Source organism: Erpetoichthys calabaricus, chromosome 17 (assembly GCF_900747795.2).
Source record: "Erpetoichthys calabaricus chromosome 17, fErpCal1.3, whole genome shotgun sequence".
NCBI lineage: Eukaryota > Metazoa > Chordata > Cladistia > Polypteriformes > Polypteridae > Erpetoichthys > Erpetoichthys calabaricus.
Genome location: NC_041410.2, coordinates 30,935,025 through 30,950,596, shown reverse-complemented (window position 1 = coordinate 30,950,596; position 15,572 = coordinate 30,935,025). Strand labels below are relative to the sequence as shown.

At 37.2% G+C, this 15,572-nt stretch overlaps 1 protein-coding gene across 7 annotated transcripts in view; it reads left to right on the top strand.

Annotated features, from left to right (window-relative positions):
- LOC114667831 (hemicentin-1-like) overlaps positions 1–15,572 on the top strand; it is a 314,465-nt gene that overhangs the window by 88,969 nt on the left and 209,924 nt on the right. For all 7 annotated transcript variants that reach the window (XR_007933768.1, XR_007933767.1, XM_051920622.1 and 4 more), the window contains one exon: positions 2,972–3,262. Coding sequence is in view for 5 of the 7 variants with exons in the window: in XM_051920622.1 (XP_051776582.1) it covers positions 2,972–3,262 (291 nt within the window). In the remaining 2 variants the exon portion in view is untranslated. The remainder of the gene's footprint in view (positions 1–2,971; positions 3,263–15,572) is intronic.

Here is a 15,572-nt window from a genome sequence, read left to right as displayed (position 1 = left end):
TAATTCCTTACCTTCTGTAGTTTGTAAGGCTGGCAGAAAATACTTGGCCAAGAAGCTGACGGACATCTTTTTCATTATTTGTGGTCAGAAATGCATACTTCAGTAGTTCAAGGGTGCCACTATAATCTTCCCCTACAAGCTCAAGGGAAATCAACAGATATGTGTCAACCATCAGGTAAGATATTGTCAAGAATTCTTTTTAAATACCTCACAGTACACATTAACCAAGTACTGTCATCTGAAAGCCAGTGTGGCTTCAAGAAAAAGAGGGGGCTTGTTTATATTATCTTCACTGCTCGGGAGATGCAAGAAAAGTGTCAAGAACAGAAAGTTAGACTGTACATCACCTTTGTAGACCTATGCAAAGTATGTGACACAGTAAGCCGTGATGGGGCTGTGAAAAATCATGGCAAAGTTTGGATGTCCAGAGACAGTCATCACAATGGTGATGCTGTTTCTTCATGGCATGTTAGCCCGTGTTCAGGATGATGGTAAAATCTCAGAGCTGTTTGCTGTCACAAATGGTGTCAAACAAGATTGCATCCTTTCTTCTTCTCTTGTCAGTTTCTTTGTTTCTGCCATGTTAATGTCAATGTACGCTTTCACATCGATAGAAACCTCTCTTTTTATCTGAGATGACTTTAGTCCAAAATAAAAGTACAAAGCTCATAAACAGACAATCAGACTATTCTGGAATTATTGCAATCTATAGGCTTCACTATCTCCAACAAAATGACAGAAGTGATGTTCCAGCCAGACCCAGGTGAGCCTTTCGATGGGCAAAGATTGAATTCGGCTCACCAGTTCATTTTCCTTTGTAGTACACTTTCCCAGACTGTACACATAGATGACAATGTCAACATCAGGATCACCAAAGCTAGTACCACCTTTGATAAACTTCATTCCTCAGTGTGGAGCTGTCAGAAATCAAACAGGTGACAAAACTCAAAGTCTATGTTGCCACAGACCTTCCTTAACTACTACATGCATGTGAGACATGGGCAGTCTACAGTCGCATGCCAAAAAGCACAATCATTTTCATATGAGGTGCCTTTGAGGGACCCTCAATATTAGATGTCAGGACAAGATCCCTGACAACAAGGTGCTTACCCAGTCTAACTTGAAAAGCATTAACACCATGCTATGCAAAGCTCAGCTAAACTGGGCTGGTCGTGTTGTTTGTATGCAAGGGGAACACCTGTCAAAGAAGATTTGCTATGGTGAACAAATGCATGGCAAACACTCTGCTGATGGCTAAAGGAACCACTACAAGGATACTCTGAATGTGTCCCTGAGAAATGTCGGCCTCAATAGAGACAACTGGGAGACATCTGCTTTGGACCAAGTCGCCTAGCATACTAAGATTAGCACTGGCACCTAAACTTATGAAAAAAGGTGTCTTGCAGATCAAAGATGTGCAAAGAAAGCAGAGACAACAAATTTAAGCACAAAATCAGCCTCTGGATCTGACTTGCCCACATTGTGGCAGGCCCAGATTGACTTGGCAGACTACCTGCAGACCTACAGAGACTCTAAATTATGACATCATTGTCCCCTTCAATGTCGAAGGACAAACAGAATGTTATTTGCCCTGAGGCAGAAATGTAGCTATTTTCAGAAGATCTTTAAATAAATATACATATGCACACTATAGTCGGAACACACATCAGAATGACTAAAAAGGAAGAAAATTTAAAAGAAAAACGTCTGATTTGGCAATCACAGTCACAATGAGGCACTATGCATTCATATTGCTGTTGGTATAAAGGAGGCCCAGTCTCATTTTTTGACACACTTCTGCTGAATAATTCATTGGCTGAAAGTCCTCAGTGTTAGTGTGTCAAAGAGAGGATGTGTAGCATTGTTCATAATGACATTCAGTTTTGTTTTCATTCTTTCCTTTGCCACTAACTCCAAGGGTTCCAGAGTGCAAACTATAACTAAGCTTGCCCTTTTAATTAGCGTGTTGATTTGATGGGCTTGTCTTGAAATGATGCTTCCAGTTCAGCATACCACAGTGTATAAAATCGCACAGGTCATCAAATAGTTGTAGAAGATGTGAAAGATATCACTACCCACATTAAAAGAACACAGTCTTCTAGGAAAAAAGAGCCAGCTTTGCCCATTGTTATATAGTTCTTCTGTGTTATGAGACCAGTCTACCTGGTATTAATCTGGACAGCCAAGTATTTGTAGAAGTGCACCACCTCTACATCCATACCTTGAATAGTGACCGAGCACAGAGGTTGTTTGATTCAGCGAAAATCAATAACCAGTTCCTTGGTTTTACTGATATTTAGTTGCAGTAAATTACTTCACCAAGAAACAGTGTTCTCCATCTGACTCCTATAATCTGCCTAATTTCCCTTATCAATACACCCCATAAATGTAGAGTCATCTGAGAATTTCTGCAAGTGACCTGACCTGGTGTCATATTTTTAGTCGAAGATGTACAGTAAAGAGAAAAGGAGACAGAACTGTTTCTTGTGGTGCTCCAGTATCCAATATTATTCGAACAATTAAAGTAATTTTTATTTCCTGTGCAGTGTTAATATATCACACACCATGTTAATCCCTGGTGAGTTTAAAAATGTTGCATCTCCGTTATCTAACATTGTAGGAAGTTTATTAAGAAAACTTTCATGTTTATACAAATGAAATGCTAATTTTTGGACATTCTGCTCCCTCTACTGTCCTTTGGTATAACATACTTGCTCACTTGTGTGAATGAGCGTATCAAGTGCTCGTAGTTTGCTTACTCAGATGGAAATGGAGATGCGCGCTAGAGTCATTTTGGCTACTTTCAGTCACAATTTTAATTTAGGTAGCATGTCTTAAATTGTGACTATGACTTTTTAAAATACTGATCATGTACATTATTTGAGGTAATATTTTGAAAAATGACTTTATTAGTGGTAATATTTTGGATAATGCCTCTCATTAAAAAACATGATTCTTTTTTTCTGTGTAGACTCACCATTTATCAGAGAAGTGAATGGAGACATCTCATTTATAGTGTTAAACAGTAAATATGTACATTCTGGAAAATGGACACTTGGTTCCAAAGATGTTGTCAGTTGGAATCGGAAAAGTGTGACTTATGCACATGAATATAAAGGAAAAGTTGAACTGACCCCCACCACTGGTACTCTGAAGTTTATTAAGCTCCTTACTACTGACTTGGGAGAGTACAAATTGGAGATGAAAATGGGACTGTTTCGTACACATCATGAAAATGGGACAGCTACATTGAAAGTGTATGGTGAGTAATTGTATGATACTAATGACAGCAATGAACTTAATTATGCTTACATACTCTAACAGAATTGTTTTTTTTCCTTCATTCAGTTTCGGAGTGCATTAATCCTAATATTTAGTATGTTAGCATGTACTGTACACTCTTAAAAATTAAGGTTCCAGGGTGGTTCTTCAGAGCGATGCCATAGGAGAACCATTTTTGTTTCCGAAAGACCCATTCGCATGAGCATTTTAGAAAGTACGTTTTATTTATTTTGATCTGTAACAGTTTCCATAAAATAAATAACCATGAAAAGATGGTAACAGACTTGTGAAATGCCAATGGGTCTTGATTAAAGGGGCTATTGCTGCATATGTTCATTAACATGGGCTACATTCAGCTTTTCTTAATCTGTTAGTGTTCTGCTAGGTAGCTTACCATTACATTAAAGATTTCATATTAGGAACTTTTTCAAAACAAAAAGAACCAGCTTCATATGCAGAGAACCTTTCCTAGAATGAAATGGTGCTTGGTCAAGCAGTAGTTCTACAAAAAGCCACACAACCCAGTAAAGAGCCATAAAATGCCATTCAAGAACAAGTATTTTTAAGTAGTGATGGGCCGCTCGATACTGTGGTTTTGACACTGTGTCAAGCTTTCGAAGCACTGAAGCTCTAAGCCCCGCTTCGAGGCTTTTTTCAGATGCGCCCATCACGTGATTTTGAGGCACGCTAGCATAATGACGTCTTTGATATCTGCGCAGTCAGCAGCCGATTTGGTCACTTACTTATCTGCTGAACTGCTTTGGCTCAAAGCGTAAAAGCAGTTGTCCCTGCTGCAGCGGTAAGGTGTGCTAAGTGAGTTCAAATCCTAATTAAGGCTCACCTACGGTTCTTACCTAAAGCTAAAATAAGGACTTTGTAAAAACCAGTTATATAGTACTTGTCTGTAAGTTAACAAATACATTTTGGAGACATTATGAACGATTTACATGGGGCACCTTTTCCATCGTGTGGAATCGTGTCCACCTAGAATCTGTAACAAACTGATGAGCATATTTTGCGTAAGGTAGCACGTATTATAACAATCCAGAATCTATTCTACCCCATGTCGATCATATCAGAGAGAAATGCTTCACTAAAGTCGACGTGGATTACACCAGTATATGCGCAAGACACTCCTCATTAAATGTTTTTACTATTCAGTGATTCCCAGATGTGTATCTGATATGTATTATTGATTTCCAAAAAGCAATGTGAGTAAAAGCGTGCGCTGCATAACTAATTACAACTGTCTTTAAAACAGAATACACGCCATCGACAGTGTCTTCTGCAATTTAAGGAATCCTCGGGATTTCTGCAAATTCATCCAGAGGTGGACATAAAGATCACTCAAGTACTAACAAGAATGATCAGCTGGATAAGCACATCTGGAGCCAAACTTTCAAAATAGCACCTGACTTTGTCAGCAACATCTTTTCCTTGTGAATGCATCTTCTCAAAGGCTGCGGTGGGGGGAAAATAAGTAATCTTCCGAACTGCAGCATAACAGAGTAAATCATTGATGTAAATAGAATTATTGAAAGACTAAGCTTTTGTCGTTTCTGTATTCTTAAACCATCTTCCAGTTACACAATCCCCCGCAGTCACTGTTACATTTATTAACGTTCCCTGCTCCTTAACCTGTCTTGTTACCCAAAGCATCAACACTCAGTTTCATTCAAGGCTTTACCGTCCTTCCTTTCATACACATAAAACAAGATTTTGCTCTACATACGTGTCCAATAATAATAGTAAACTGGCAGGAATGAGATAAAACACAAGATGGGAATATTCATGACAAGAGCCTGGCATCAGGGTGAGGAGGTGCCTTGTCTCCAATTACACTGGGGGCAAATGCAATGGAGAATACCGACAATGTACACCTTCAGAAATGGAATAAATCAACTGTATAATTAGAACATTTCAGATAAACGATGAGTTTTGTTTTATCATAAACAATGCAACATAACTATTATATGTGTTGTTACTTTTTTATTTATTCTCACCAAACGTTGCATATCTACATGGGAAATTAACATGTTTATAATCATATGTTTGAATATGTTTGATGAATATGTTTATAATCATTCTCATTAAAATACACTGTCGAAATATATCCATCCATTATCCAACCCACTATATCCTAACTACATGGTCATGGGGATCTTCTGGAGCCAATCCCAGCCAACACAGGGCGCAAGGCAGGAAACAAACCCCAGGCAGGGTGTGTACACACACACCAAGCACACACTAGAGACAATTTAGAATCGCTAATGCACCGAACCTGCATGTCTTTGGACTGTGGGAGGAAACCGGAGTACCCGAAGGAAACCCACGCAGGCACGGGGAGAACATGCAAATAGGTTCTACTATAAACGATAGCTCAAGCAGCACTTAACAGTAAATAGTCTAACAAGACAATGACTGACTGAAACAAAGATGCTGCACAACAACAATAAAGGTTCACACTATCATTCTGCATGTTTAGAAAGCGCTGATTGGCTGAAACTGTTTATAGCGAATTGTCCCAAGTTGGAAGTACCGTATACCGATCAGAAACAAAAAGACACATTTAGGCATGCTTGACAGTAGTTTGTTTTTCTACAATACAAATTCAGTGTGACACCAGGGTCTCCAAACACACAAATATCCATCCATCCATTTTCCAACCCGCTGAATCCGAACACAGGGTCACGGGGGTCTGCTGGAGCCAATCCCAGCCAACACAGGGCACAAGGCAGGAACCAATCCCAGGCAGGGTGCCAACCCACCACAGGACACACACAAATACACCCACACACCAAGCACACACTAGGGCCAATTTAGAATCGCCAAAAACACACAAATATGAAGCTTATTACTTTTTACAGTGAAACTCTTTACATACACAATATAATTAGGGACGTGTAACCCTGGCTGACTACGGCGGCCCAAACTTCCCTCGATAGCTCGATTCTCTTACTATCCGTCCAAGTTGGAACTTTTTGTTAAATGGAGGAATTGAAAAAAAACTTTTCACAAGAGCAGGATCAATGATGCAAGCCCCTGATGTTTTTACTGAGAGACAGTTGCAATACCATTGAGCCACCTAATCGGGATAATTAACGAGCTCCACACAACTGAACTACTACTACTGTCCTTACTGCAGCGGATGTAGACAATATATGTTGTTTGACATATGCACGTTAAATTGGTTTAATTGACACGAGAGTATCATTGTTATATTCTCCTAATGAAGATGAAAAAATTATATTTATAGATGTATACTATATGACGTACAGTTTTGAAGAAAATTAAGTGTTACATAAAAAGGTTGCACGATTTACCTAATCTTTATATAAAGTTGATATATGACAATATATCTTTGACACTATGTATCAGACAAAGGAAATCACAGCAATCCACAATAACAATAATGAATTCTCAGCAACTACCTGAATTGTCGTTTCAGGCCGTCACTTAACTATATCAACCGAAGTGTGTAGTGTCAATATGAATTACAAAATATAACTAGAGAGTTAAGTTTTAGATAGACTTTCACAAATATAGAGGTCAATGCCTTTGAGTGTGTTGAGGCTTCACAAAGCCTCCTTTAACTGCTCATGTTTGCTCAGTGCTTCGACCTCCTTGATGATTCAGTAACCAGTGCGCATGTCTGCTCGCTGCTTCGAAGCACGTGTCATGATGCAATCCCAGTGCGCATGTCTGCTCGGTGCGTCGAACCGCATGTTATGATGCAATCCCAGTGCGCATGTTTGCTCAGTGTTTCAAACCGCATGTCATGATACAATCCCAATGTGCATGTCTGCTCAGTGCTTCGAACCAAGCTTGACAATTCCAGTGTGCATGTCTGCTTAGTGCTTCGAATTATTATTCATCGAGTTCCCGTTTGAAGTACATATGGCATCAGCAGAGATCAGAAACTCGACAGAATTGCCAGGCGAAATGAATGCTTGTGGATGATCAATACATTTTAAATGATTGTGCATGATAATACTTAGAGGCAAAAAATAAAACTATAAATTATACATCATACAAATGCCGACTTGTAGAATGCATAATGCTGCAAAGAAGAGCTTTAGTAATATGGGTGACGACACCTCACTATATTACTCTCATAAATATCCATTCTTTGCCTTGTGCAACGTTTTCATGCAACACTGAACGTACGTCATATAGTATACATCTATATATAATTGTTTTCGTCTTCATTACATACATACATACATACATACATACATAAAAAGACATACATTATATACATCCACTCTGCTAAAAACAGTAGTGGTGCAGCAGTAGCATTGCCGTCCCATAATCAGGCATGCGTGGGTTCGGGTCCCACGTCCACATAATGTGAATTGTTACCCAAAAGTGTCAGTTTTTCTTTTTTTTTTTATTTAACAGCAAATTCCACCATGGAAGTGAACAAGGCGAGCTATCGAAGTGGGGTTGGATTGCCATAGGTGGCCAAGTTGCACACACCCCTAGTAAAGATATATCAAATGTGTGTGTACATATAAAATATATCAATGGGCATCTTGTTTTATGTTTATAACAAAACAAATTATTTGAGTGACGATTTCAACTGTTATTGTAATTGTTGATGGCAGGTTTAAATTTCTAAATATTAAATTAATCAGGTGGAATGCATTCTTACTTTGAATGTTGGGGGGGGGGGGGGGGTATGGCCTACACAGTAAATGTGTTAGTGACTGGGATTGCGCCTCTGTAACTGGAAGATTGCTTAGGAATGATACAGACTGGACAACTATCATATGTGTTTTAGGAAATGTTTTATTATTGCACTGTGCTGTGACTAAGACAACTTTTTACTGATCGCCTATCCGGACCTTGAACAATGTGTTCATGAGGGATGGATGCTGCTGGTAAAGGCAAATGCTTTTTGACAGTAGGTTCAGATGTGTTTATCCCGCTGCTTTTTGTTGCCTCAGCACTCAAGAGGATCTTTAATGCTGACCTTGAAATATGCAATGCTCACTTGATACATGCACTGCTCACCTTGGAGTGTCCCGTGTGTGTCTGTGTGTCAGTGTGACTTATCTGCGCCGTGTCTCTCAGCCACTTTGATGTGCTCTGGATTGACACCTTTGAATGTTTGGTGCAGCAGAGCAAATTTAACCTGATCTACCACAGTGGGTTTGTTATCACCTTATTCAATGGCAGGATTCATGGACATCAAATGGAAATGAATAGAACATGGTTTAGTGTAAATACGTGAGCTGCCTTACGTAATTAGTCATCGCATTTTGATTGGATTCTAAGTGGGAATGATTCCCAAACAGATCTCATATGCGATCCTTCCACAGTATCTCTCAAAATTATTTAGTTCAAATTGGTTATAAAGATTTCACTCCTGATCATTTTTTTTATTATTATTATTTTTGATGAGTCTTTAATTCGGATTGAACTCGGGCTTACACTACGCTCAGAATTTGAAAAGCAACCGCCTTAGTCAGTTGAGCCACTGACGGTGTCTTTTCTTCGTAGCGAACTCGTTACTTTTCTGCTCCACAAAATATTGTAAAGTATTAATAAATGAAATATCTCAATACTTGATCGAATAATAACATCTGTGATTTAAGGATTTCAACTTTTCTTTCTCAAATGTGCTTACCTATATCATGGCAAAGTACAGGGATAAACCTTTATTTTCCATCTACTGCGTTTTAATTAAATCAGAACAAAGAAAACATTTAAGGCTATTAAATGTGATCTCAAGAAAAGATGAGGGTTAATTATAATACTAATAACAGGAGTGATAAAAATGATACAGTGCAAAAGTGAATATTCCTTGAAAGAGCCAGAGATCTAAGAGTGAGGCATCTTATTTTGTTTAACCCTTGCTATCATATAGTACATTCTGCCTGTTGGTGTTAGTTTTATATATATATAAATATATATATTTTTCTATTCATATATATTTTTATATATATATATATATATATATATATATATATATATATATATATATTACACATCAGACACTAGAAGCGGGTGACGAACCCTTGTCTTTGTTGCCAGTCTGTAGCAGCGAGAAAGTAAAAGCAATAAGAGTTTTAACAGACATCATTGAAGTGGATCATGGGTTTTTGTAATGTTAATGAAAATGACCAGGAGGTGTCACTAGAGAGCTGAGTGTCAAATGTTTCGAAGCTTCGATTTCCGACACAATTGCTTCAAACATTTTGATGCTTCGTGAGGCTTCACGCCGCCCATCACTATTTTTAAGAGCCATCCAGGTGAAATTATCTGGTAGCTGAGTCATGGCAACTGGACTTCTTTCTTGTTAGGTAGATACAGTACGTTTCACTGCTCATCCAAGCAGCTCATCCAAGCAGACCACAAATTTATCCTCCAGGTTAGTTTTACTTCACACCTGCCCTGATGAGGCTCGTTGAGTAAAACAAAAGGAAGGGGAAGGTGTGGGTAGATGTAACAGTCACACCTTTTAACAGCCCCTCCTACCCCCATAGAATGGGTCATTAAGAGTGGTCCACCTGGTGGAGGTGTACATTGGGCCTGATTTTCCTGGGGATGGATGAAAGGGCAGCATGATAAATTGAAGACAGATTATGCCTAAGGCCTCCACCTCTGTTGAGTGAGGGGTTGTTGATTTGCACATGCAAAGCTTCCCTCACCCCTCTCTCAAACCACTTGTCTTCTCTATCCAATATCTGGATGTTAGGGTCCTCAAATGAGTGTCCTTTGTCCTTCAAATGGAGGTACACAGCTGATTCCGGCCCTGCATGTGCAAACCAACAACCCCTTCACTCTTCTTCAGCTCAGGAACTCATAAGCATGTAGACTGGCTATAACGAGGCTATTCTATCCTGTCTAAAGCATTTCTTGATTTTAGTGCTGTCTGAAAAATCTTTGGATATTTAAAGTGAAAAAATAAGATTTTACTGAATATTTGCATAATACTGCCAAAAAATATTTTTTTAATGCATCACCACTCTCAGTAGTCTGAACAGCCAAACATGCCATACTTCAAATCTTTATTTTTACTTTTAATTTAACTTGTTTCCCTACACCCCTGAATCATCAGTAGCCATTAAAGGTCTACCTTTCTCAGCTACCCATTCCCCCAAAAACTGAAAAATATCCTTTCCATCTAGGCAGGGGCAGAGTGCCTTAAATGGTCAAATATTAAATTCTGACCAGCATTTCTTGAGCTCACTCTTAAATGGGGGATGTGCTTCTATGATCTACAGGTACTGGATAACCAGAAGATCTTGTGACCTCTTTGTAGTCTTTCACACTTCTAATAACTTATCACTTCTAATAAATTATCAGGTATGCTGAAGAAACATTGCATGTTGCCACCCTAGTGTTATTTTCTCTTAATAAATAAGTATAAAAGAAAAGGAAAAAAAAACACATTTCCATAATTCTGTTTTTTTAAGGCAACACAATATATACAAAAAATAGTAAATACAAAAAACACTCATGTATAAAATACAGTAGCACAGACATTATGTTAAAAAACACAAAAAGAGCCATCAAACCTAAAGCAAAACATACACAATCTCCTTTTCCAAGCCATGGTAGATAACAGTATGACAAGAAATGTCCAATGTAATTCCTCATGCATAATAAAAGGTGAAGCAAAGACCCTGCATAACTATTTTATGATAACATGAACAAATTCCAGTCAAAATCTAAAGAAATCTTTTAACCATTCCTTGGAGAGAAAAAATCATATAGGGCATCACTTTCTCAAGAAAATGTAGTAGAGGAAAGCACAATCATTAAGGCATGCAAGAATTATAACCCAAAATTATCTGAGTGTAATGTACTTCTCATTTTTATTTATTTATTTATTTATTTATTTATTCATTCATTTTTCGGGAGGGGCAACCAGAAAACAATAAGCTTCTCTATCTTAGTTTTCATTTCTCTGACTATTTTCAGAACTTTATTTTTAACTTAGAAACAATTACAAAATAATTTGATCAGGTTTTTCTCAGTATCACCAGCTAAAGCTTGAGTCTTTTTTATTTAAAATATTTTTGATACTCTCAGATTACAAGTGTTTTAAGTATCATCTTTTTTCCTTTACTTCTTTACTGATTTAATCTGTTCACATGAGCTGTCTGCCTACTGTTTGAAGAATGTATTGTATTTATGTATGCTCTCTCTATATAGATTCTGTGTAAACTCAAGAGGATAAAGACACAAGGGTGTGTTGGCTTCTTCCATAAATACATAAAAAGTATTAGTGTCATCTGCAACAGAAAAAAGATGGCTCAAGTATACTGACCATAATTTGCGTTTCCAGTCATCTTCTGTCCAGTGTCTGTGTTCTTTTAATCACTTTACATTTTTCTTTTTATTTAGTAGTTTCAAGTTTGGCTTTTTTTTTAAAACTCTGCCTCTATCTTTACTGTTGCAAGTGACACTGGTATTGACACTGCTTATCCTCTTATATAATTGTGCATCTGGGCCTTCCCCTTCTTATTCTTCAAAACCAACAATGATTTATTTTATTGTATAGCCCAAAAGCATACAAGGAATGCCTCAATGGGCTTTAACAGGCCCTGTTTTTTGACCTTCATTCTGCAAAACAAATAAATAAATAAAAATAGATTGACATGCTTTTTGAAAATGCTGTTTCTTTTAGGCCATTTTTAAACCCAGAACTGAACTTTTGCCAGTACCTTGCATCAAAAACTAAGAATGTAGCAAAGGACTACTGTATCTGTAGTGTGTTCAGGAGTTATAGCGTTCACTCCGTCGGTCAGCACTCTGGTAAATGATGCAGAGAATTCCACACAGCAACTCAGAATGAAACTGACTTATTTATTTGAAGATGTACACCTGTGTTTGAATAGGTATATATGTGTGTGTGGTCTACAATACAAAGAATACATAAAACTTATTGATAAATTGCACAAATTTCACTAGATGTCAGTATTACTCAAATTAGGCACTAGCTTATTGGCCATATGAAATCCAAATCAATAAAGTATCAGTAAACAGTGTTAACAAACTTACAGTAAAGTACATTGATGTAATACCATGATCTATTATTAAATAATATTGCTGCATGTAAATAACACTAAGACATGTTCACAAAATATAAATGCTAAACAGTATACTTTAAACAACTTTGCATCTTAACTTGCAAAAAACATACAAGTAAAACACAAATGAACCCACCTCTGGTCATTAACGCACACTTCTTAGTAATTCAGGACACTACTGACTCTGACTACTGTAGTACACATGCATCTCTTTCGCTTTTTTAACATCCCATAATATGTGCTCTCATGCATGCTGGGAGGTCAACCTTGAAATGCCAGCCAGTCAGTCGGTCATTTCCCAACCCGCTATATCCTAACACAGGGTCACGGGGGTCTGCTGGAGCCAATCCCAGCCAGCACAGGGTACAAGGAAGGAATACATCCCCTTCTGTCTCTTTGCTGTCTCTCTAACAAAGACTAATATACTCTCTAACAAAGACTTTTTACTTGCTTTATTGAATATAATAATAGGTTTCAGTGGTGCTACCAAAATCCCAAAGATTTCTCTAATAAACAGCATAAACATGATTAAGGAAAAATGAGTTAAGGGAGTTGACCTTTAGGACACTGAAGGAACGGCCTTTAACTGTTTGGTTTTTATATTATTGACCCCTGAAGTGGATGGGCTCTTTGAAAGAAGCAAAAACTGAGTCACTTGTCTTCCAGCTGGTGAGAGCCTGAACTGCAGATAAAAAAATGGGAAAACATTAGAGTGTCCCCTATCTGTGAGGGGTGGTATTATATATATATATATATATTTTTTTTTTTTAATAAATTTTATTGATTTTATTGTAATCATTCCATACAAATAGATCAATTTTTACAAAAAATAGGATTGATAGTAATGAGATTTCTATAGACTCGCGTCATATGGGGAAGCTGTTGGGACCATAAAAATACTTCATTGTAATTAAAATTTCGTTGTAAAGATATTTGTTGTAACGGAATTTTACCTGCATATACAGTATATATATATTATTCTTGACATTTCCACTTTAATCTTGACGCTTATGATGAGAATAAAGTCGACATGTTGACTTTATTCTCAACATTTCTACTTTATTCTTGCCGTTTATGTCAAGATTAAAGTCGACATGTTGACTTTATTCTCGTAATTTGTCATTAAAGTAGAACATCGTAAACTAAACTTCATCGTAAAATGAATATTTAATTTACTAGATTTTCTCAAACCCCGTCATAAGTTATATAGCACATTAAATACTTTGTGTTAAGTGATTCTTAAACTGACTTCTTCTTGCACTAAGAGGAGGCGCCAGCAGCAATCGCCGCACAGAATACATTCACTTCATGATCTTCCTGCTAAGATAAATACTTAATATAATTTTCATGGTGAAATGCATTAAAGCATGCATTAATCATATGGGGGCACGGCGGCGTGCCTGCCTTGCATTTGCATGTTTTTCTGGTGGGTTTACTCGGCGTGCTTCAGTTTCCTTTCAAAGTCTTGTAGGATGTGGGGTTTTGTTGTGCTATATTGACCCTGCTAGTGTATGTTTTGCTTGTATTCATCCTGCGATGTGCTGGCGACTCGTTCAGAGATGGGCGCAACTCTGAATGGATGGCATAATTAAACATTTATAACAAAGATATTTTTAAAGTTCTGAACACTCCGTGGGCTAAGTTTGTAACTAGTTTTAATTTCACAAAGATGTTTATCGTATGGTGATTGGTTATGTGGTGAAAGAAAAAGGAAGGATAGGTACTGGGGTTTTGGTACGTCAGACAGAGACAGCATGCATGCAATAAAGATAGCCCGCTCAGAAGAACATGCATTGAATTCTGTGTTCATGTCTCTGATCAGCAGATCACAAACCCAACATTTACACAATATTTAACTTAAACCTGTGCGATAGCTATTCATACATCCAGTTTTTTGGAGCCTCGTCACACCTGCCATAAAGTTCTCTACACTGAACATACACCTGGGGACCCCTTACTGCGAGGGAGCAGCACTACCGCCTCACTACCGTGCATGTGTAATACCTGCTTTAATGCATTTCATCATGAAAATGATATCAAGTATTTATCATAGCATTCTAAATTTTCAGAAAGCAGGAATATCATGAAGTGAATGGATTCTGTATGGTGATCGCTGTCTTCTCTTAGTGCAGAGGAAGTCAGTTTAAGAAGCGTAATGATTAACCACTGGGTCGGGGAATGTAAGCACAAAGCATTTAATGTGCTGCATTAATTTATGACGGGTAAATTAAGTAATTGATTAAACATTGATTTTAGGAAGAAGTTTAGTTTACGACATTCTACTTTAATTATGAAGTAAACTATGAGAATAAAGTGGAAATGTCGACTTTAATCTCAACATAAACGGCGAGAATAAAGTGGAAATGTCGACTTTAATCTTGACATAAACAGCGAGAATAAAGTGGAAATGTTGACTTTGTTCTCGACATATAGTTTGTTTTTTTCTTCCCAGTATAGCTTAGCTTGAAGCAAGGTCCATATTAATGCAGTTTGCCTAAATGATGGTTCAATTGGTAAAGATGTCATCACCAAGTTGCACTTGTTTTATTTTATTTTAATTTCATGAATACTGTGTAATGCACCTGGGCTTGAAGTCTTGAAGTAATAGTGCAACTATCAGTAATAATACTATTATTTATTTTATTGTTATTATTTATTAGTTTAAATATTATGCAGTTTAATGATGATAAAGTTGTTTAAAAAGTCACTTTAACGTGTCAGTGGACAGAGATTGTTAACATTAACAGAAAGTGTAGTTGGTTTACAAAAAATATTTACTATTTATTCCTTTTCTAAGACATATTCGGTGCAATACAATTTTTGACAAGCACTTCTGGATATTTTACTAAGTCTAAATGTCTCTTTGTATGGTTGAAAATATGTTGTCAAACTTATAGTTTGTTTTTGCAAAATTTGTTCAATAAAAAGGTTCTATATTTTGACTGCATTTGTCATGCAATGTGATACCTTCTCCATTAGTGCCACCCCCTTGAAAACTATCACTTTATGGGGCAATGCAAAACTGTATTAATACTTATGTGCACATTAAAATGTTTTTTTTGTACAATGTACAATACTCTTGACAGTGGAATAGGTTATTCTAAGCCAGTAATTGCAGTGGAAAATGTGGTTAACATCTACTCATGCATGGGGAAATAAATACCGTCGAATACCGTGAAACTGGGATAATTTAGAAAAATACTATGATATAGAATTTTGGTCATACCACCCACCCCTAGCTGCAGA